Genomic DNA, 23733 nt, shown 5'->3' with positions numbered 1-23733 from the left:
AACATCACCTGTGGTGACTGCCACCTGCCTCCCCTGCCCCCAGCAGACGCAGAGGGTCCGCGGCCGGGCCTGGGAGCTGTGCTCTTACCTTGTGCCCTGCGGGAAACACTGACTTCCCTGTGCCTTTTGTTGGGAGGCTGGAGGGAGACGAGGGACAGGAAGCGGTCCCGAGCAGCCCTGAGCAGCAGGACTTCCTGCACCTGCCCTGCCCGTGTGGTGACAGCAATCACACGTGGGCAGGAAACACTTAATCTGTGACTAGGGAACTGAGGAACTGAAACTCTCAGTTGCATCTCATTTTAATTTAACTTGAACACTGATACTCAGCTCAGTTATTGGAAAACTTTTAAGAATGTTTGAAGCCACGTGGGAAGGTGACTCCTTTCTCAGCTGTAGATTCTGTGAGCTCTGCCTACAGACTGGGTGCTTCTGATGGAGACCCAGCGTCTGATGGAGACCCAGCGTCTGGATGGGCAAAGCTCCGTGTAAAACACACGCCGGCTCGTGAAGACTCAGCGTGAGAAAACAGTGCCACCTCTTCCGTGAATCACGGTGACCCTGAGCGCAACCCGAAGCTACTTGGGAGGTACTGGGTTGACTGAAATATATGAAAATGGGCTTCATCTGGACCATCTGAGCTTGGGTGTGTGGCCCACATTCTGTTTCTGCTGGAAACACTGCTCAGAGGACTGTCCCCGAGCCCACCTGTCATTTTCTCCTTTGTGGGGTTTGGGGTGCCTCCCTTACTGGCCTTGCTGAGTTCATGGCCGTGGCCCTGCTGTGCAGGTGGGCCTGGTACACAGCAGGGGTCGCATGTGTCGTGGACGGCGTGAACTGGGGGTGTGCTGTCTTAATCTGAGGGCCAAGTTTGGCCCTTGGAGGTGGGGGATGGGCCCTCGGAGTTGTGCCACATGGGCAGCTCTGGACTCGGGGTGTCAGGAGCTCTGGGTCTACGCTGTGTGTTAGTCTGAAGCTCCAAGTGCAGGTCTTTATGTCTATTATACCCCACATCTAATGCAGCCCGGTGCTCGGAACCTGGCTAGTCAGGCCCAGGGACAGGACGTGTCCACATCGCTCCTCTGGGAGCACGGGGGTCCTGTCCTGCGTGGACGAGGTGTCCTTCTGGGGAGGGCCGCAGGCTGATCTCTGCTCAGGCGTCGCTGGGCAGGAGCTGGTTGGGGGACAGGGCTGCCGGCTCATCAGCCCTCTGCTCCACTCGCCTGTTTAAAGCCCGTGACTCACATTCCTACAACCTCAAGCCATAAACTGTGACCTGCCTGACTCCCAGCCCTTGCCAGCCTTCCCGGGCCACAGGCCCCGCTCATAAAAGCTTTTCTGTGCTTTTCCTTCCATCGTCTTGGGGCGGGGGCCGCCGGAGACAGGCAGAGACCCTGGGTTTCCCCGTCACCCTCCAGGGCCACCTGATGCCTCCTGGAGTCTGGCATGTGTCCCCCTCTGCCCGGTGTCATCCATTCCCCTCTGCGACGGGTCTGAAAACAGCAGGGACGAACTTGACCATCACCACGAGACTCTGGCGTTCCTGGCCTGGGTGGCCTCGCTGTGTACTCGAGTCACACCTGCGGAACTCACTTGAACCCGAACTCCCTGCGCTTGGGAGTGCAGCAGACAAGGGCACTCACGTGGGACCTTGGTTTACGGGAATGTGCACCCTCGCCTGGTCAAGCCCGGACTCCCCACCTCCATGGAGAGGCCTCTGGGGCACAATGCTGAGTGGGCATCTGTGCAGGGACACAGGACGTCGCCCCACTGCGAGAGGAGGCAGAGTCCCCTCCCCGGCTGGCCAGGGCTCACTCGCATGTGACCGCAGCTTAGCTCGTAGGGACGCGCATAGCTGTTTGGAGACTGGCTTCCCAGCTTGGACTGTCTCCTCGCTGAGCCTTCTTTCTGGGCTCGGGGCCCCAAATACCATCAGCCCTAAAATGAAAACAATCCTGCTTCTCGTCACTTTAATGTGTGTTCCACTCTGACGAATGGAATGCTTTGAGTTCTTCTCAAGACAAGGTCTTATTTTAAAAGTGACTTTTCCTGTGTCTCTCTAATTGTTTACCGGTATTGAAGAGGGGGCTATTGGGGGGGTGATAAGAAAGCAGGGTTTTTATAAGAGCGTGTGTTTCTCTTTACACGCACGTAGAAGACGTGAGCGTGTAGGTTTGGATCTTCCGGATGGGAATACGAAGGATCGGTTGTGGTGGTGGCCGGGGAAGCCGAGCTTTTCGGAGGCGATCTGGGGAACCCTCCTTCTAGAAGTGGCCAGAATGGGACACAGAGGTGTGTGACCCAGAGTCCCCGACGGGTTGGCTGGGCACAGACCCAGAAAGCAGGGGCGTGGGACCACCAGGAAGGGTGATGGCGGGCATCACGGGAGAGCTCCGGCCCCTGCCTCCGCGCTGGCCGTGCGGCAGCTCACCCTCCTGCAGTTCTGTTGGACGAGACGGGAACATCTTCATCCCGTTCAGGTGGCAGCTGAGGCAGGCTTGGGGTCAGGCTGTCTCGATGACCCATGTGATCATAGCCACCACCCTGCTGCCGAGGCTTCAGCACAGGGAGACTGGTTTCCACACCCCCACCCCCGCCTCCGACCCCAGAGACGGGGAGACCGGGAGGCAGTGAGTCCTGGAATTAGCCATGTGCTCATTTTACGCCTCAGTTAGTTCACTCATCGAGGCAAAGATTCTGTGAGTTTTGACATTAAGTATCTGGATAAGTGTCTCAATACATCATTTTCATTTTACATGTTTAGACGCAACCGTTAATGAAATTTGAAAACCCAGCTCGACTCGGAGAAACGATACTAGTTTACCTCTCTGTGGCTGCCTGGAGCCAGCTTCCCGGCCGGCACACGCCCCCTTCTGACTGCCCGCTTTGGGGCAGGTGGGCAGACCTCCAGACTGGGCAGTCTCTCGGGCGCCTGGCTTGGGTTTTGAGGTTCTGTTCTGGTGGCTTCCATGCCCAGCTGGACTGCAGGTCTTGGGCGGGACAGACGCCTTCCCTCTCTGTGTCCCTCCCCACGGCCGAGCACTGACCACTGGGCAGCTTTGTTGGAACAAGGGAAAGGGAGAGGCCAGCAGCCCCATCGAATGTGAGTTACTGGCCAGGAAATACCTGCAGAAGAGAGTGGCTAGGAGTTTCATGCTGCCTTTGACCATGTTCCTCGTTTCTGCTTCGAGGTCCCCACGGAGAACTCTAGAAGCTGGGCGTCTGCTGCCTGCCAGAGGCCTGGTCTCTGATCGCGTCCTGAGGCCTCGGTGGGGAATGGGGTGTCTGGGGTGCTGCACGCCCTCCATGCTCCGAGCAGCCCCCTGGGTGGAACAGATCCTAGTGGGGCGGGGGAGGGCGAGCCGATGGCAGGTGCCCCCGCAGGTCCTGTTCTGTCACCCCAGGGCCCTGTGTGGCCTCAGGAAGCTGTGGGCAGAGCAGAAGGGGAGCAGGGAGAGGTGCCCAGAGAAGGATCCCCTGAGTGTGCTGACCCACCCCTCTGGGAAACAGCGGGCAGGGTGCCCTTTTCCCAAGTTGAGATGGCTCCCTCTCCCCCCTTTTCAGCTGTGAAGGGAACGCCACTGGCCGTCTGGGGAGAAGCATCTCGGGGATTGTTTTCCTCCTTGTTCATCTGTGCTCAAGGGTTCACAGCAGCCAAAGGACGTGAGAACCTCAGAAAGACTGAGTCAGCCGACGGCCGTCGCGCCGTGCGGCAGCCGCCCCGTCCTCAGAACGTGAAAACAGCCCAGACTGCTGGGGGCAGGCGTGTGTGCCTGTTACCGCCAGCGTCACGCGCGGAGTGGGGAGGCTCGGGCAGGACGCAGAGGCAGTGAGCGTGGGGGGACCCCTGGTGACCTGCCGCGTGGGGGGACCCCTGGTGACCCGAAGAGGCTCCAGAAGCATCTGTTTCTTGTCCCCACGGCTGCTGGTTGACACCCAAGTCCTCCAGCCTGGCACCTTCTAATGCTGTGGATACTTTTTAACCCACAATTCTAGCCCCCCCCCCCCGTAAAAAACAGTAAGACAATCAGGCTGAATAAGAGGGGGGGCTCTTGTAATTATGTGGGTAATTGGTGTTCCCTTCTCTGAAGCGGGGGGGGGGGGGGAAGGCGGCTGAGGGACCCACAAAGCAAGGAGGAGAGGTCATTTGGATTCGTAGTCGACTCTGAATACTTGCTGTTTTTGAAACAGCTCCAAATTTCCTTTACAGGAAAAAAGGAAAAATCATCCAAAGGGACTTTTTCCTCCTCTTTTGTCCCGAACGCAGCCCTGAAAAGTTGTGTTGACAGAGCGTCTGCAGAAATCAGCCTAAAAGGGCTGTAAGGACTGGAAAGGGGTCAAAACAACAAAATGGAAAACAAACAAACCTCTGGCCACAGATAAGAATCCTGTTGTTAGCGAAGGCGGTAGGTCTGTGTTTTCTTAAGCAGGAAGATCACTTAGAAGGCAGGAGGTGGCCCAGGTTGAGGACTGAGATGCAGCCAGCGCCCTCCCAGGCTCTTGAGTTTGCTCCCGTAGACCTGGGGGCGGGCAGGGCTCTCTGGGGGTGTCAGGAGCCTGAGGCCAGTGAAGTCTGGGGCCAGCCCACCAGACAGTGCCTCAGGAGCCAGGGCCAGCCGTGGGCTCGGTCGGTCCCAGGACATGGATTTTTAATGATGGAACTAATCCAGAGAGGCAGAAAGTTAAAACCTGCAGAACGTATGATTCCATTCTATTTTAAAAAATCCTTACCCGAGGTTATTTCTCCATTTTACTTTTCAGTAGAGTGGGAGGGAGGGGTATAGAAAGAGAGGGAGGGAGAAAGAGGAAACACTGATGCGAGAAGGACACATCCACTGGCTGCCTCCCATAGGACCTGACCAGGGCCGGGGACCTAACCGCAACCGAGGTATGTGCCCTTGACCAGAACTGAACCTGTGACTCTGTTCCGCGGGCCGACACTAACTACTGAGCCAAACGGGCCAGGGCTACAATTCTGTTTTAAATACAAAAAGCACACTCATTGGGAATGCTCTGTTTATGACCGAGCGATCTGCGTAGGTGCTGCGGGTCTCCCGCCTCCCTTCAGGAAATATTCGTAACCACGAATAAGAGACGCTGTCCCTTCGCGGAGCTGACAGCCGTGGGGACCGCAGGGGCCGTGTGACAGGCACACGCCGAGATGGGGGTGGTTGACATCGGAGGGAGTTCGTGGGTCAGGGAGGCTAGTGGTGTCGGGAGAGGCAGCTGGACACACAAACAGAAACCGTTTGTGGCCCGTGGCCTCCGGGCCGTGGAAGGATGGGGAAGACACGGCAGGCGCTCTGGCTGGGGGGGGGCGGGGGTCTGGCTGACTCTGAGCTGATTCTGGCTTTGAGCCTCTGAGCGCTCTGCGGGCCTTGTCCCATGAGACAGCCCAGTGCAGTTCCTGCTCGGAAGTCCGCCATAGGGCTGCTTCTCCGTTGTCTTAAAATAAAAGTTTGGGACTGTTTTTAGCCTGGGAGAAGCCTGCCGTCCGCACGCGAGTCCCGACCTCCCCAGCGAGCACTCTCCCGGCCTCGGTGAGAAAGGTCGCGCTTTTCTGTGCTCAGGACCGAGAGGGATTGACCTGTTTCCCCAGCTCGGCCTCTGACTTTACCTGTCTCAGGGCCCCTCCTGTGCCCACCTGCTCGACCTTCGAGGCCAAAGGGCGCCTCCGCTCTGGCCCGCAGCCCCTGCCCACTGTCACAGTGTTTATAGAGTGGCCACCTCTCCAGCGTCAAGTATTGAAACTTGGAGAAAATGAAAAGGTTACAGCACCAAGTCTTCCAGAAATACTAGAGCAGAGAATTCTTTTCGACAGACCGGCCACATCCTCGGCCTGCACCAGGGCGGCACAGCCGCAGGGCGGCGCTGGCCGGACCCGCTGATTCCGGAGGCTGGGAGTCTGCATTCAGGTTTGAGCGGGGTCATGGTCTGTTTTATAAAAGTCGAAAGGAGGATTTGAAACTACTATTTAAAAAAATCAGTTTCTTGCCCGGCCAGTGTGGCCCAGTGGAGGAAGCGTCGTCCCATGGACTGAGGGGTCCGGTTCGATTCCCGGTCAGGGCACAGGCCAGGGTTGTGGGCTCGATCCCCAGTGGGGGCCATGCAGGAGGCGGCCGATCGATGTTTCTCTCTCACATCGACATTTCTGTCTCCCTCTCCCTTCTTCTCTCTCTCGAAAACAAAAAAAGTAAAAAAACATAAAAGACTAGTCTCTTCTCCGGGTCTCTCTTCCCATCCAAAGAGCAGCCCTGGGCTCCTGTGTCCTGGTGGCACGACCGTCCCCTCTGCCGTGTCACCGCGGGGAGGGCTCCTGTCTTGTCCGGACATCGCTGACATGAAGCCTTGGCCCCTCCTTCCTGCCTCGCATCCGGACTTGGCTGCCTTCCTGCTCCAGGCTGGAGTCCCTGCTGCGAGCTGAGGTCCTGTTGGCGGACACAGGAGGGAGGGAAGGGGCGGAAGGGAGGACGGTCATGGTGGTTCGGATCCATCTGTTGGACACTTGGAGTTGATGGACACCCCACCAGCGTGTTGCGTGGGTCATCCCCTTCCATCCTCGTAGCTCTCCGCACTGTGGGCACTGGCATTGTGTCCATTCTACAGACGAGCAAACCGAGGCACAGGAGCGTACCGCCGTTTGCCCAAGGGCACACAGCAGCCAGGTGGACGTGCGTGTGTTCAAACACCTCTGGGACTTGGTTTTCGTGCCCGTTCTCAGGCGTGTGTGGCCGCGTGAAACGTGGTCGGGGTCACCGCTGTCCGGCTCAGTGGCGTCGGTGAGCAGTCCGGGGACGTAGTCCAGGCTCCCGCTGTCCCCGTGCTCACCGCGTGGACCGCGCGTGTTCATAAAGGCGTGTGCTCACTCTGGGCGCTCTGGTGGCCCGAGGTTTCCACGGCAGGGGCGGGGCAGGCCTCCCTCTCAAGGCCACTGTTCTTAGAGAAATGAGAGTTGGGTTTTTATGGCGACCGAGCGTTTTAGTGTGTCTGGCGGGAGGATGTTAACTGGAAGCGGGGGATGAGGTGAGGCTCCGGGGTAACTTCGCTGGACGCTGTGCAGGGGCGGGTTCTTGCCTGGGCGCCGAGCCCTGGCCTCGCTGCCAGCCCATGCCACCTGAGCGAGGGAGGCGGAGCTCGGTTCCGGAGAGGCGACCGAGGCCCCGTCCGCCTTGTTTGCCACACCTCTTGACTGGACACGTGTTATTGTGACTGCATCTTTATTGTTTCTGCGGTTACGGAAGTAGTGCTGCTCTGTGAGGGACACGAGGCGAGATGTCAGTGTCGGCGTGGGAGTGACCGCACGCCTGCCCCCTCCGCCCCTTCAGAGACGGGAAACTGGGTGCTGTGTGGATGCCCCGCCCTCCCCCACGGAGCGGCAGGTTGGCCCTCCGCTGGTGTCAAATCCAGCGCTGCCCTTTACTTGCTGTGTGATGCAGGACCAGCCAGGTCACTGCTCAGAGCCGTGGCTTGCTCACCTGCCCGATGGGGTGGTCGCACCTGCCTTGGTCACTGCTTTGAGAGGCAGCATAGCGTCTGCCCAGAGCAGGTGTTCAGTCCCCTTAACTCTTCTCCCCTGCCCTGTTGGTGCTTCGTTAACGCGCCCCAGGGCACCCAGAGGGCAGAAGATGGTAGATCCCCAGGAGGTGCCCCGGCCGGCCCCAAGCTGACGCTCTCTTCAGACTCCCTGTCCTGTGGTGATGTGTCCGAGTACAACTCAGTGCATTTCATTATTTTTTCGTATATAAATATCTATTTAGTTTGGACGTATGAAGCATGCTAATAGAATGAAATTAAAAAGATTTTCTACAGAATACGTGGTAGAAAGTATATAGAGTCCTTTCTTTCTGTGCCCTAATGACCCAGTTCTCCTGTTTACAGTTTTCATACCTCCTTCCAGAAATATTTCATGTATGTACAGCCGTCCCCCTTGCTTTGGTATTACTACATCTTAGAAATTATTCTAGTATAAGAGCATGTATACCTCAGTGATTATCTTTTGAAAAATATTTAATTTATTAATTTTTTTTGTTACAGATGTCCCTCCTTTTCCTCGCTTTGACACCCTCCTCCCTGCTCCTGCCCCCCACCCCGCCCTCACTGCACTCCTGTCTGTGTCCACTGGCTGTGCACATGTGCATATGAGCCTCTGGTTTCTCTCTTCCCGCCCCCACCCCCTTCCCTCTGAGGGTTGTCAGTCTGTTCCCCACTTCCATGTCTCTGGATCTGTTTTGTTCATCAGCTTCTTTTGTGCATTATATTCCATAGATAAGTGAGATTATGTGATATCGTCTTTCTCTGATTGGCTTATTTCACTTAGCATAATACTCTCCAGGTCCCTCTATGTCGTCTCAAAGGATAAGAGATCTTTCTTTTCTTACAGCTGCATAGTACTCCATTGTGTACATGTACCACAGCTTTTTTATCCACTCATCTACTGATGGGCACTTGAGCTGTTTCCAGATCTTAACACTATTCATAATGCTGCTACGAACATGGGGGTACATATATTCTTTCTGATTGATGTTTCAGGCTTCTTAGGATATACTCCTAGAAGTGGGATCACTGGGTAAAATGGCAGTTATGATTTAAATTTTTTGAAACACCATAGTGTTTTCCATAGTGGCTGCACCAGTCTGCACCCCCCCCAGCAGTGTCCTAGGGTCCCCCTTTTCTCCACACCCTCGTCAGCACTTGTTGTTTGATGATTTGTTGATGGCGGCCATTCTGACAGGTGTGAGGTGATACCTCATAGTCATTTTAATTTGCATCTCTCTGATGATTAGTGACATTGAGCACTTTTTCATGTCTCTTGGTATGTCCTGTTTGGAGAGGTGTCTATTTAGGTCCTCTGCCTGTTTTTTAATTGGATTCTTTGCCTTCCTTTTGTTGAGTTGTATGAGCACTCTATATATTTTGTAGATTAACCCCTTATCCAGTGACTCACTGGCAAATGTGTTCTCACATACAGTGGGTTCCCTTTCCATTTTGATGCTGATTTCTTTTGCTGTGCAGAAGCTTTTTAGTTTGATGTAGTCCCTTTTTTCCCCCTTAGTTTCTCTTACCCTAGGTGATATAATGGTGAAAATTCTGCTCTGTGAGATATCTGAGGTTTTGCTGCCTGTGTTTTTTCCCCTAGGATTTTTATGGTTTTGTGGCTTACAATTAAGTGTTTTATCCATTTTGAGTTTATTCCCATGTATAGTGTAAGTTGGTGGTTGAGTTTCATTTTTTTTTTTTTTTTGCATGTACCTGACCAGTTTTCCCATTATCATTTATTGAAGAGACTGTCTTTACTCCATTTTATTCTCTTGCTACCTTTGTCAAATATTAATTGAGCATAATGTCTTGGGTCAATCTCTGGGTTCTCTGTTCTGTTTCATTGATCTATATGCCTGTTCTTGTGCCAGTACCAGGCTGTTTTGATTACAGTGGCTTTGTAGTAGAACTTGAAATCCAGAATTGTGATTCCCTCCAACTTTATTCTTCTTTTTCAAGATTGCTGTGGCTATTTGGGGTCTTTTTTAGTCCCATATAAACTTCTGGAGCATTTGTTCTAGATATGTGAAGTGAAGTACGCTGTTGGAATTTTAATAGGGATTGCATTGAATCTATAGATTGCTTTGGGTCATTGTATGGACATTTTAATGATGTTGATTCTTCCAATCCATGAACATGGTATATGCTTCTGAGTATAACTTAGTTTGAAAACAGTGTTTCAAATGTTTAAATATTTTAAACATGGAGAACTCAAATTGTCTCATAGCTTTGTGCCGGTCCTGGCAGGCCTCTGCACACCCCTGGGGGGCCGGCACCCTTCCTCATACCCCTGGTGGCGTTGGCCTGCCTCCTTCTACTGGGATGGCTGACACACCACATGCCTCTGGGGTGTACATGCCCAGGCTGGGGTTGGTGCTGGAGGTGTAGTCCTTGCCTCCTCCCACACTTGTAAGGGGCGGACCTGTCTCGTGGGCAGTGAATGCTCCCTGGCTGCAGGCGACACCCTGGAGGAACCCCATCGTATCTTGTCCTAAAGTCCCCCGGAGGACACTGAAATTCTGTCGAGCATCCTGTCTCCATCAGAAAGAAATGACAGAGGTGATTGTCAGGCGATTCTTCTCGTTCCAGGGTTCACCGGTTCTCATCTTGCTCATCTTCGGATGAAATGGCGTTCCCAAGTATCAGCTCGGCAGGGCCATCTGGCGGGGGCCAGCTGCTCCCATCCAGTCGTGCCGCCTCTGAGCTGTTGTGGGCGCCTGCGGGACCACGCTTCCAGTTGGTTTGCACATGTGAGCTGCGTGCTCACGCACGTCCTGCTCTGCGCCATCCTGAGGACATCTGGGTCGGGCACCGGCTGCTCACCAGCCCTCACCCTCTTCCTGAGACGTGCCAGGGCAAGGGGGAGGGACGTGAGAACCCAGTGGCGACAGGGCCACCCCGCTCCTTCACCCTGAGGTGTAGTCTCCGTGCGTTACAGTCCGAGTCACATCTTTTCATCGGTTTCCTGTTTGTGTGAAGGGAGAGCTGTTGGCAGGCAGCTGGACTCAGCTTCTCGTCTCTGTGGTCCCACGTGTGCAAGAGCTTGAGCGCCCCCTAGTCTGAGAGTGAGTTCAGGTTTGTTGGCGTGGACCTTTGAACCCTCAGAAGCAGGTGAAAAAAATGACAGAATTGATCACATATGTGGGTTCCTGAGATCACGGGACCACGTGATGTCGTGTCTACTTTAAGAAGAGGAGGCCGAGGGTCTGAGTGGTGATGGGGTTTGCCTGCAGTCATGCGGCTGGTGACGGGGCCCGGCAGGTCTCTGCCAGGCCTTCGGATCCCCAGCCCAGCTCTCTCTCCTGTGTTCTAAGTCCCGGGGGCAGGAAGGATGTAGCATTACATTCTCTGGGCCAGTGTCCCCATCTGTAAAATAGGGACACTAACTGTGCTTTCCTCTTGCAGAGGTTCTCAACCTGGGGGTCGTGATCCCTTTGGGGGTCGAACGACCCTGTCACAGGGGTCGCCTAAGACATCACAGTAGCAAAATTACAGTGATGAAGTAGCAATGAAAATAATTTCACGGCTGGAGGTCACCACAACGTGAGGAACTGGATTAAAGGGTCGCGGCGTCAGGAAGGATGAGACCCACTGGCTTAGGTCATGGTGTGTGAACAGAACAGTCCAGGTAAAGTGCAGCCTGGTGTCTGGACACAAGGAAGGCCTCACCACACGTTCGCTCCTGTCACCTGGACTGTCGCTCATGGCCAGAGCCCGGCTCCCTCACTCGTTAACTCAGAGACGACTTAGTGGGCAGCCACCCTGTGCCAGGCACAAGCCCGAGTACCCGCACGGACTTGACGAAGGTGGACCATCACTGCTCCTCTCTGTGGGTCACCCACCTCCTGCCTGGCCTCCTGGCCTGGGACGGGGGTGGCCGGCGGGCTGCTCCTGGGGTCTCGTCCTGAGCAGGTGTCTCCTAGAGCGTCCATCTCACATGATGGCGCAGGACAAAGGTCACCGGCCTTGCAGCCCTGCCACTGGCTGGCTGTGGGGCTCTGTGCAGGTCTTTGGCCCTGCTGTGCCTCAGTTTCCCACATATAACTTGGGGATCTCAGTGCTGACCTCACAGGGCTACCCTCAGGAGGGGCCCCTCATGGTGCTCCGCGCCCAGCAGGTGCGGGATGCCCCCTTGTTCCTTCTGCTGCCACTGGGGCTGGGGTCACTTATAGCCCTAAACTGGGTCCGTGTCTTACATGTACTCCTGGGCTGCACAGACAGTGATATTCATTGTTAACTTCAAATGTCATGAAACAGACTGAACATCGCTCGCTCAAAATGCTCTCCGTTCTGACTGTCCTGGCTTCCTGCCGAGAGCCGTCTGCAGCGGACCCAGGAGCCTTGTCCCGAGTGGGTCGTCCCTTCTGGGGAGCCGTCATAGACGGACAAGCCCGAGGGGACATGTCGCCGAGGTGTAGTTCCTGTGTGCATCGCCGCTGGGATGGAGAAACGAGTGTTAGAATAGTTTCCCCCACTGGTGTCCGAGACAGGGAGCGGCTCGTGTCAGAGACGGGGGTCTTCATGCACTTCTGTGTCGTTTATTTGTATTACAGCTGTAACCCTACTTTCGCCACGCCCCTATAATCCTGAGTGTGAGCTCTCTGCCCTCCTCCCCGCCCCAGCCTCTGCGAACCTTGTCCCTGTCCCGGTGCCGTCGCCCCAGCCTCTGCAAACCTTGTCCCTGTCCCTGTCACACTGCACAGCCGGAGGAGACACACCCGATGCTCCCTGGGGCTCCTGCCTCTCTGGGCGAGACTGCAGACCTGTTCTTCGGAAGGGATCCCGAAGGGATGGGGTGCGGGGTGAATGGCTGGACTGTCCACGGCCAGGCTGGGGACGGGGTAGAGGTTAGGACAGGCTCCCTTGTGAATGAGGTGCGGGGGAAGACTGGGATCAGGCCCCTGGTGTTTGCAGTGAGCTGTGTGCATCCTCGGGGGGAGGGGGTACAGAACGGCACTGGGCCTCAGTGTCCCCAACTGTGTAATGCAGGGCCAGCTGAGCAGGTACCTGCAGGTTTGATCTGCAGGAGGCTGCACCGGCGCTGGCCTGAGCTGGGTCTGGCCACGTCATGCCCGAGGTGTCCCAGGGTTTCGGTGAGAAGGGCTCAGCAGGAGAGGTGCCCGGATCTCCTGGGAGTATCTCTCTGCTGCCTCTCTCCTCCCAGGAGTGGCTCACTCAGCCAGACCCCTAGCCTGGGGCACGGGCCCTTTCTGGGAAACAGCCTCCCTGGTGAGCAGTGAACTAGGGCCAAGCTGTTCCCGACCTGCACCCATAGCTGCCCCAGATTCTCCGGCTCCTCACCCGCTGACCGAGGCACCGGCGATCCAGTGGCTCCTCCTGTCACTGTCTTGTTTCCACTGTCAAGCGGGCTCCTACGTCCTGAGCCTGCCGCCCGCCTGGAGCCGCCACCCACCTCTCTCATCCGTTACTTCCGATTTGCGGCAGCCGGGAAAACGGGCCCCGGAGCCTAAAGGTACAGACACAGAGCAGGCGGGCCTGCAGGGGGCCCTGGCCTCTCCCATGGCCGGGCGAACACCTGTCCCCGGCGGAGGCTTGTTCTGTGCCAGGTGCCCAGCTCATGTTCTCTTCACATTCTTGCGGGGAGAGTTGCATCTCCGTTGTACAGACGGGGAAGTCGAGTCACAGAACAGGTCAGTGGTTGCGGAGGTCATGCCGGTCTCCGGGCTGGACGCACAGGAGGACGCACACTGTGGACACAATCTCCGTGACAATGCCATTTTTAATGGAACAAAATCATAGTTCAGCCGTAAAGCGTGTGAGGCGGTCATGAACAGATATAGTGTGGGCGACGGACTCATGTAGAGGGAGGTATGCTTTCAAAGTCACTGCCAGGCCGAGGTTCGTGTGACACGCGTTTTGGGCGCTGCCGGAAGAGCCTGCTGGTCCCACAGTGTGAGAATCCCCGGTCCAGACAGCGGGGGGAGGAGTCAGTCGGCAGGAAAGGTGAACTCTGGCAGGGAAGCCCGAAGGGTCAGGCTGCAGGAAGGGCTTGCTCCAGGAGAGGACGCAAGGAAGACGTGCTGGAATCTGGGAACGGAGGAAGGAGCCGGCTCTCTTCCCCAGGAAGCGGGGGAACGGGGTCAGCTGGGTAACGCAAACAGAGCAGCTGTGGTTGTCACAACACACCTTTTGCCAGAAAATCACCTGGTGTGTGACTTTGGGCAGTTGTTATGTCTCGATTTGGGAACCGCTGCCGTCTGGCTTTTGGGCGTTATTTTGGCGTATCTGTTTCTGGCGTCAGCCCGGGGCTGCTTTCCAGCAAAGCGGTGCTTCGGTTGACTCACTGGGCCCTCGGGTGAAGTGCTCGCGATTCGTTCGTAAACATCCCTTTGGAACTAACTCCTACGTGCAGAATGACCCTGGTTGACTTGGTAACACCTGTCGTCTGTAACCTGTGGCAGAGGGCATCAGGTAGCTTCTGCCATGCAGCAAAACACCCAGAACCCAGTGACTCCAAACAGCCACTTGCCACTTCTCACCTGTCTGTGGGGGTCGGCGGCGCCAGGAGGAGCTCGGCCAGGTGGCTCTGCTCCCCGTGTCGCTCCTCCCCCTCCTGGCCGCACCGCCGCATTCTTCCCACGGAGACGGCAGAGCTGCCGAGGGCACGCGACATGTGTCTTCAGGCCCGGGCTCGGACTGGCATGTTGTCACTGCGGCCTCATTCTATTGGCCCAAGCAAGTCTCCAGACTCAAACCGGGGTGGGGGAGGGGGCTGTATTCCACGCCTTTAGTTGGAGGAACTGCGGTCGCCCGTGAGGTGAAGGGTGTGGATGGAGGGAGGGTCACGCATTGCAACCAGTAATGCAGCGCACAGTGAAGCCTGCTCAACTGCTACTTAGCAGGTTCTCCGTCTGGGCCAGGACTGTGTGTGCAGCATGACAGCGAACACGCATTTGGCACTTACTGTGGGCCAGGTGCTCTTCTAAGCGCTTCCCACGCGTTGGTTCGCCGGCTGCAGGGCTCTGACGTGGGTCCCGGGACTGTTCCCGATTTACTTCCCGGGAGACGGGAGGAGGGAGGTTGAGCCAGGAGCTCCCGGTCAAAGCCAGGTGCCCGGCTCCAGCACCCAAGCTCCGGTGCTGTGTGTGATCTGTGTGCTGTGAGGGACGTCTCGGGAGAACACAGAGGCCCAGCTCACTTGGGTGACTTGTCTGAGGTCCCCGAGTGGGCCCGACGGCAGCATCCTCGTGCCCACCAGTGTGCTGTCCACCATGCTGCAGGCCAGTGACTGTCCACCCAGGGTTGCAGCTTTGTTCCGCGTTATCGACGTGCCTGGTGCTGGAGAGCACCGGACCCCAGGTACGAGAGCGAAGCCGATCGCCTGCTGTCTGTGCGGAACGCCCAGTCTGCGTCGCCGCCTGTCTCAGTGGCCATTTACAGTATCTTTAAGCGAGACGTGAAAGACGTCCCTTCCCCCACGCGTGATTAATATTCCTCGGGAAGATGTATTTCCATACCCATCGCCCGGAGAGAAATGTTGGCAGTTAGACACACTAATCAGAAGGAGGCTTTGTGTTTTAGTAAAGGTTAATTAAGAACCATCCATTTTTTCCCCCTTAAAACATTAAAGTAAAATAATGTTATTAGCTGTGTTTTCCTCTTTGCTCCCAGAGGGCAGATGTAAATGTTCTCCCTAAATGAAGCTATTTGTTTAAATCCACCCAGATTTCTTTTGAAGTTTCATACATCTTTCTTCTGCTGTATCAGCTCATGGCCACCATAATTTAATAACTTTTTCCTAGGGTGAAATTGGATGCCCTTTATCGATCTTACACCGAGGGGGCATTCAATTACTTAATCTACAGCGGTATTTCAGGATCTCTCAATTACCATTTTGTTATAAATGGCTTGCTAATGATGCTTGGGGTGCATAGGTTAATAGGGGCCCCCTAGCCAGGGAACTGAACGCTTTCTGTTTTGGGAGCAGTCATCTGATCTCGTGCAGGGGTACTGGGTCCCCACCATTGTAGCCTGTCTCTACAGAGCACAGCATTGAGCCCGGGCTGGGAAGAAATCTCACTGAAATGTATACCTGAGTACTTAGGGTTGATACCGGAACGCAGTGCCAAGGGTCCTGTCTGACCCGAGTCCACTGGCACCAAGATGTGGACATTCCAGACAGGGGGGTGCAAGGGGCACGAGGGCTCCTTTTCACGGGCAGAGCACCCGTGTTGGGTTTCGGAGGGACTGTTCCGGGAGCACTGGCGGCCCGTGGAAGGGCAGCGCAGGGACAGAGGAGCGATCCGCCTTCCTCAGTATAATCGCATCAGTTTGCTTTCTCTCCACCGCGTTGTGTGAGGGAACAGTCACACGTGTGGTAGAGATCTTTTTGGATGAATACGTAGTATGCATCCCTTTTTGCACACAGACAGATCCTAGCCCTGACTCTGGTTGTGCAGGCCCTACAGGGTCTGGTCCCTGCCTCCCCTCCCAACTGGGTCTCATGCCCCAGCTGCCCCACAGTGCAGGGTCGGCCCTCACGTGGTCCTCAAGGGCTTTGAGCTCCAGATTCTCTCCTTTATGGGTTGTTGCTTCTCCGGATCCCCACGTGGCTGGTTTCTTTGTTGTCATTCGGATGTCCCTTCCTACATGCGGTCTCCCCTGGCCATCCTGTCTGCTGCACCTCCTCCAAGGTGGCCGCTCTCACGGGGGTGGGGGTGAAGGTCAGGGATGCCGTTCAACGTCCCATCACACACAGGACAGCCCCTGACAACAAAGGATGGCCCGGCCCTAGTGCAGCACCGAGAACCTCTGTGTGAATGGCCCTCTTGTCTTCTCTCTGTTAATTGTCTTCATATCCTTCAGCAGCATCTCAGGTGATGACCTCATTCACGGTGGTTTTTCTGTTGTCTGCAGCCCCACCTCCTGGTGGAACATATGCTCCAGGTGGGGAAGGGCCTGCCATTGGGGTCCCCCTGCACCCTCCCTCCTGTAGGACGAGGGTCAGCTCTGCTCTTACAAGGGTGCCTAGCCACGTGTTCACTGGTCGTCTGTTATTTTTAATCAATGTTACCAAGGTGTATTTTACATACTATACACTGACCATATGTTTTGGTAACACTTGTAAACGCTAGTTTTATATTTTTTTTCCCAAGAGGGCCCCTAGGGTGTTCCTCACACCAACAAATCCCCCAGCTCTCCGACTCCGGCTGGGTGTCCTACAATTCAGTTCAGTCCTGACACCACCTCCTGGGAGTAAGTGCAGAACCCGGGTCAGGGGCTCAGGCCCCCGAGACGTCCCCGCTTCAGATGCTCTGACCACACCCCAGAGACCCGCTGTCCACTCGGTCAGCTTCTCTGTCCCCCCGGGTTTATTTATCTACTTTTACCCATTCTGTTGGGTCCAGACATTGTACATTCTTGTCTTGGATTTTCAAAGACCATGTTTTCTTTTTTTAAAAAGTTAATTAGGCCTTCCACAGCGAGAGAGACCCAGGGAACTCACTTCCCACCGAGATCCCGGCTGGAGCCTTGTCCCCGCCGCGTAAAACGTGTGTTTTTGGCTTAGTGACGGCGTTGCCGAGTCGGGGAGCTGGCCCTTTTGCTTCTTTGGTTTGGAAGAGTGCTGTGTACCGAGGGAAAGGCGGGGGGTGGTGAGCAGTTTGAAGCAGAGGTTGGAGCGAGGTTCCAGCCCAGCTCCGATTGCTCTTGGGCTGAGGGCGGCGGAGCCCGCGATGTACCTGGTCCCAGAGCTGTTGGCTCCCGCGCCCCCACCCCTCCGCTCTCCCCGGAACCACCCGATCCGTCTAGGCTTTCACTCACCCGTGTTCTCAGACTGGCTCCTCGAGACCCCAGGAGAAATTCCGCGGCCGCTTATGTTTCAGAAGTTCTGTGTGTTCTGTTCTCCTGTGGATGGATTCCCAGGGCTTAGGAGCAGACGAAAGGCCCCTGTTCTCAAGAAGTCTGTCATTTGTCCCTTCCACCTCTGCTCAGGGAACTCAAGCACAGAGCGCGCAGGACAGCACCGGGACGTGGTGTGGGAGGCACTGTGGGAAGCGCCGCTCGGCTCTCTCGCGGTCCACACGCTTTGGCAACGCATGGCCTTCTGGTTGGGAGGAGGACACGTTTCTCCAGGGAGTTCTGCTTTTCAGCCCTCCAGCCAATACGAGGCAGCTTTCGTGCTGGGTCAGTTCATGCCATCTTCTCTGGGGACCACAAGGATGGGCTGAGGGTGCGTGTACAGAGATGGAAAGGCGTCCGTCACCCTTGGGTAAGGGCGCTAAGAAAAACGATCTCCCGTCTCTGACTCCACTTCAAACGTCCAAGGCGTTCACTGACAATTAGAAACCATAACAGTAATAGTCACTGATGACGCTGCTATTATCCATGTTATCTACCTTTTAGGGGATGCCAACTATGTGTGGACAGTATGAAAACTCTTTGCATGCTCTGACTCACTTAATACTTTTACAGATGTATAAGGGAGGTTCTCCTAGCCCAGTTTTACCGGTGGGGAACCCAGAGCTCAGAGAGGTTGTCCGGCTCGCTGAAGGTCACACAGCGCGTGGTGGTCTGCCACTGCAGGAAATGAAGCAGGGCTCCATTTTCACTGTTTTAAAACAATATCTACAAAGAAGTATCATCTGGGAGAAATTACATTTTATAACCACAGGATTCGATGAATAGATTTTTAAGAACCTGTTTTTCCTGGGATGATGAACATGGACAATAATCTCAGGGTCTGAAGAGCAGAGCCACATGGGGGATACGCTGGATTTAATTGCTTACGAACCGAAGTCACAAGGTTCTTTATATGATATGCTCTGAGGAAGAAGAGGGGCATTTCAGTCTTTCTGAATTTTCATTAACTTTTGCTTCCTAAACTGATAGTAACGGTTGGCTCTGGGGAAGAGACTATTGGTGTTAGCAGGAGAGAAAAACATTTTTCCTCTGCTTCTTCCCAACCTAACCATCCTCCCTCATGGGTTTTTTAGTTGGCTGAAAAGCACTATTTCAGTTCATCTCTCAAGTTCATGGTCACTGACAGCATGAATCTGAGAGTGACCGCAAAGTCCTGGGACTGGGGCATCCGGTCACTTGGCTGGGTCAGGTGGAGGCTTTGAGGGATTTGTGAATTGGGCTAGTTATGAGGTGCCTGCCGTGGTTCTGGTGCTGCTGGTGTTGGGGCCACATTTGCCGGCAGAGATTGAACCGCAAAGCCAGGCATCAAGGCCCTGGCACCTCCCTTTATCCTGTGTGGTTTCCATGCCTTGTCTGTGACCCAGGAGGCCTGGCTGAGACCAGAAGTTCTCCTTGGAGGTGACCCCCCCAGGTCATTGCTATCACTGAACGATGGAATAAAACCTCTTCTCTTTGTTGTTTAGGTGATCCGACATTTTAAAGTTTTTCTGCCCCTGAAGACGAAACATTGAAAGGAACACGGGATGTAAAAGGGGGGCCTTCGGGGCGTCTCCGTGGATGGCGCGCCCACCCCTCGCTGCCTGAGGAGACCATGAGATCTGCCCATCTCCTGGCGGTCTCCACGTTCCCCAGCGAGACCTCGCCCACTTCGTTGGGGCCATGGGAAACACCTGAAGGACAAGCGGGCCTGCTCCCCGGCGGTGGCTTTTCCCACGGCGGCCGCAGCGCCGACAGAGCATGACAATTGGAGATCACCTCCTTCCGCTGTCGCTCAGAGTCGGACCAAAGGACACCCGTCCCCGTTCTTTGGAGCTTTGGGGCTCCTTTTTATGTTGGTCGCTGGTGCCCGCCCCCCGTCGTCTGTCATCACCGGACGTCCTGCTCGTTCTCCAGCACGACGCCTGCCCCGGACTCCTCGCCCATGGCTCGGTGGGCCGGCCGTCCCAGGGCGTTATGATGAGGCACTGTGTGCAGCTGTCGCCCGACCACACGCACAAACAGCGGGTCGGCGGCCGAGGAGGCCCCCATCACAGCGGCCCGGAGTGCCCCGCGTGCCCGGGAGCAAACAGAGTGGTGTTCCGTGTGGATGGCAAGCAGATGAACTTGCTGGCTGTTCTCCAGGTGCGGGCCGAGGGGGACGAGAGCTGGGGCGGGCTTCTGCGCTTCAGGAAGGGGAAGCGATGCAGCCTCGTCTTTGGATTGGTCATCATGACCTTGGTGACGGCCTCGTACGTCCTCTCCGGAGCCCACCAGGAGCTTCTGATCGCCTCGCCTTTCCATTACGGAGCCTTCTCCAGCAGCCCCGGCGCAGGGGATGGCGAACACCCAGGTGACATGAAGGAGCATCATCACCAGCCCTCTGTGAATAACACCTCCTACGTGAAGGACTACCCGAGCGTTAAGTTAATCATCGACAGCATCACAGCCCGGCTGGAGTTCACACCCAGGCAGCTCCCAGACAGAGACGACCTCAGACGGCAGGAACCACATGTGAGTAGCATGCTGATCGCTGCTAAGGGCGGACTTTAAACCACGGTGCTTCCTTTTCGGTCCCCATCGTTGGGAAACATGTCTCCAGTGTGGCTGGGATAGTTCAGTAGCCTGGCGGACCCAGGTGACGGAGCGTGCCGTGTGTTTACAATGTTTCTGCCAAGAAGGGGTTCACCGCACTGAGCATGTAGCTGGAGATGTTGGGGTGATGGGGACGTGGCGGGGGGCGATCAAGCACTGAGCATGCAGCTGAAGATGTTGGGGTGATGGGGGCGTGGGGAGCGATCAAGCACTGAGCATGCAGCTGGAGATGTTGGGGTGATGGGGATGTGGCGGGGGGCGATCAAGCACTGAGCATGCAGCTGAAGATGTTGGGGTGATGGGGGCGTGGGGAGCGATCAAGCACTGAGCATGCAGCTGGAGATGTTGGGGACGTGGGGGGCGATCAAGCACTGAGCATGCAGCTGGAGATGTTGGGTGATGGGGACATGGGGGGCAATCAAGGCAGTGTTGCCGGATCACCGTCATCCGTTTTCCATCCTGTCCGTGTCGGTATTTTTGTCTCTATGGCCACTGAACGTACAATTAGTAAAAAGATGCCAGGTGTGTAGTGGGACCGTCCTGTGGGCGCGGGTGTCGAGAATACATCGTGGTCGGCGGATCTTGATCAGATTCTGTCTTCATTCTCTCCAGAGTGGTTTTTGTTGTTGTTGTTTTTGATTTTGGAGTCAGAGAAAACACGGGCTGTTACCCGGTTTTGCTGGGACTGGCGTTCAGCAGGGTCCGAGAACACCTGCAGTCTGAACCGGGCATCAGGGGTGAGGGCAGGGTCTAAGAAAAAAATTTTTCTTGAATTTATTTGGTTTTAGAGAGAGAGAAGAAGGGGGAGAGAGAGAGAGAAACATGGATGAGAGGGAACATGGACGGGCCGCCTCCTGCATGCCCCGCACTGGGGATCAGCCCACAACCTGGGCGATGCACCGACCGGGGATGAACCGGGCCCTCGGCCGGGCCAGGGCAGGATTTTGTCCCGAAAGTGTGGGCTCACCCTTCCCGCCGGCTGACCCCTGTCCTCCCGCAGATGTTCTCCGTCATCCCCAGCAAGTTCCTCCCGGACAGCAGGAGCCCGTGCTGGTACGAGGAGTTCCCGGGGCGCAACACCACGGACCCCTACCTCACCAACTCCTACGCGCTCTACTCCAAGCGCTTCCGCGCCACCTTCGACGCGCTGCGCAAGGCCTTCTGGAGCCGCCTGGCCCACGCGGCCGGCCGGCACTTCCGCCTGCGCTGCCTGCCGCGCTTCTACATCGTGGGCCAGCCCAAGTGCGGCACCACCGACCTGTACGACCGCCTGCGGCTGCACCCCGAGGTCAAGTTCTCCGCCATCAAGGAGCCGCACTGGTGGACGCGCAAGCGCTTTGGTGCGTGGGCGGGCCCGGGGTGGGGCGGGGCCCTGGTGGGGCGGGGCCCGGGGTGGGCGGGGCCGGGGTGGGGCGGGGCCCGAGGTGGGCGGGGCCCGGGGTGGGCGCGGCCGGGGGTGGGGCGGCCCGGGCTCCGCCTCCCCGTCCTGCTCCTGCCCCCACACCCTGTGCTCCCTGCAGTCGCTGGCGCTGCGAGGGCTCCCAGCGGGGAAAGAAAACCCAGAGACACGCCCATCAGATCCGCCTGTCTGAGGTTCCAGGCCAACGTCCAGTGGGCTGGAACCCAGCCCCCCACCCCCGGGGGCTTCCCTGAGCGCCAGCAGTGTGCAGGGCAGGGGAAGGGTGCAGAGTGGGCAGCTCTTCTTGTCCTGGGGAGCCGGCTGGACGTTTGGGGCCGGTGCCCTCCCAGCTCTGACCTGCCCCCCTGGAGCCCAGGCACTGGGAGGGGACAGAAAGAAGGCTGCTAGGGGCTGGCCCAGTGGAGGGCGCAGAAGGATATCCTTGGGCTGCTGTGTGCCCTGTCCCCTCACACCTGCCCCATTCGGCTCAGGGCTGGAGGCAGACCACAGGAGACCGTTCTCGGTGACTCTGCTCACGGCCCCCTCTAACCCAGGGGGTGACCGTGGCCGCGGCTGTCCCTCCTGCTGGTTTCTGCCCCGCCCCGCTGAGCCACCCTGCGGCCCTTGGGTCGCTGTTTGCTCGCCTTGACCTTTTTCCTCTGCCAGGGAGACATGTGGTCACTGCGCTTGGGGATGACAAATGCCGAAGTCTGGGCGGGCCAGAGGGCGTTGGCCGGGGAAAGGACCCAGGTTGCTTGGAAGGGACTCTTACAAGTTTTCCTTAGCGGGACCCAAGTTTAGACCAATAACCTAATGTGTTTTCCGACAGACAATGGACTTAATCCTTCTGATGCTCCACCCCGAGTGGACAAAAGTATACATATGTCTTTTGGGGTTCTGCAGCAGCAGCAGGGGGAGCCAGGGTTTCCTATTCGGACTCATTTGGAGGTGCTGTCCCACACAGTTCACCATGTCCCTAGTGGAAACTCGGTTCCCCAGCCAGGAGCAGGGAAGCCCAGGGATCCAGTGACACCTTGAGCCTCTTGTTTCGTCCATGGGCGTTCTCATTCCACTTCCCATTAACCTTGGTAGCTGTGGTCTGGGGCAGTGTGTGGGCAGTGTGCTTGCGAGTGGAATGTACCCACTGTTAAGGCGAGGGGCACATTGAGGCTGCCTGTGGATGATGCCAAGGTAACTACGGTTCAACCCAGGTGTCTGTCCGGGCACCATCAATGCTCCTGATTGTCTGGACAGACGGACAGGCTGCTTGATCAACAGGACGGGAGACGGAGCCTCAGAGAAAAGTGTGCTCTTCTGTTCTCGCAACGTGTGAATCCCAGAAGCCACTGCTGTCCGTCACGTCAGGGTCTCACCTGGTGCCCGTGTGAACCAGCCTCGAACTCTGGGGTTCTCCAGGCAGACACGTTTGTAGTTCTTGAACGGCTGTGACCTCCTTTTAGTTGCGTGCCCCAGGAGGCCACCAGCCCAGCAGCGGTAGCTTTGTCCTCCGTAACTCCTGCTTCTTGGTTCTTGCAGGAATTGTTCGCCTGAGAGATGGGCTGCGGGACCGCTACCCCGTGGAAGATTATCTGGACCTCTTTGACCTGGCCGCACACCAGATCCATCAGGGACTGCAGGCCAGCTCTGCAGAGGAGCACAGCAAGATCAATAGGATCACTATCGGTACGGCTTCCGCGGAGCTCCGGGCCGCCGCGCCCCTGCAGGACGCCCGACGGGCATGCGCCCCGCCTGGCGTCCTCTTACCCCGCACAGCAACACACTCACATCTCTCGCATGCTCTCTGTAGGGCAGCAATGTTAGTGGACTTCCTAGTGTCGTGGAGACTCAGTGCACCTGAAACGGCTTTTTAAAAACGTCACCATGTCTTTGTTTTTTAAAAAAACAAAATTTAAAAAAAATCCTCACCTGAGGATATATTTTTCTATTTATCTTCAGATGCAGTGGGAAGGAGGGGGGGGTGGGGGTGACATTGACTGGTTGACTCCGCACAACCCCAACCAGCACAACCGAGGTACGTGCCCCTGACCGGAATCAAACCCGACTCCTTGGTCCACGGGTTGACGTTCTGACCGCGGAGCCACACCGGCCAGGACCCTTTGTTTTTATTGTAATGAAGAACACATGCTTAGCTGCTTTAAATGATAAGCCAGTCTAAGCCTGGATGGGGATCATACACACAATTAACTGATTAGCGTGGGTGTTGCCATCCCTGGCTGCTGGAACCCGGTGCAGGCAGGGGCGCCACCCCCCAACACACACACACACACACACACACACACTGACACAGCCCCGAGGCATCCTTGCGGGCTGATTGCTGTTGGAAAAGC

The 23733-nt window shown here is 56.3% G+C and overlaps 1 protein-coding gene across 1 annotated transcript in view; it reads left to right on the top strand.

Annotated features, from left to right (window-relative positions):
• Positions 1 to 23733, top strand: part of CHST15 (carbohydrate sulfotransferase 15) — a 74114-nt gene that overhangs the window by 28209 nt on the left and 22172 nt on the right. Inside the window, exons 2-4 of the mRNA XM_036265366.1 lie at positions 18879 to 19905; positions 20987 to 21326; positions 22922 to 23068. Of these exons, the coding sequence (XP_036121259.1) occupies positions 19153 to 19905; positions 20987 to 21326; positions 22922 to 23068 (1240 nt within the window). The 5' untranslated portion in view covers positions 18879 to 19152. The remainder of the gene's footprint in view (positions 1 to 18878; positions 19906 to 20986; positions 21327 to 22921; positions 23069 to 23733) is intronic.

This window comes from Molossus molossus, unplaced genomic scaffold, assembly GCF_014108415.1.
Source record: "Molossus molossus isolate mMolMol1 unplaced genomic scaffold, mMolMol1.p scaffold_m16_p_17, whole genome shotgun sequence".
NCBI classification, from domain to species: domain Eukaryota; kingdom Metazoa; phylum Chordata; class Mammalia; order Chiroptera; family Molossidae; genus Molossus; species Molossus molossus.
This window is presented reverse-complemented; position numbering and strand designations above follow the sequence as displayed.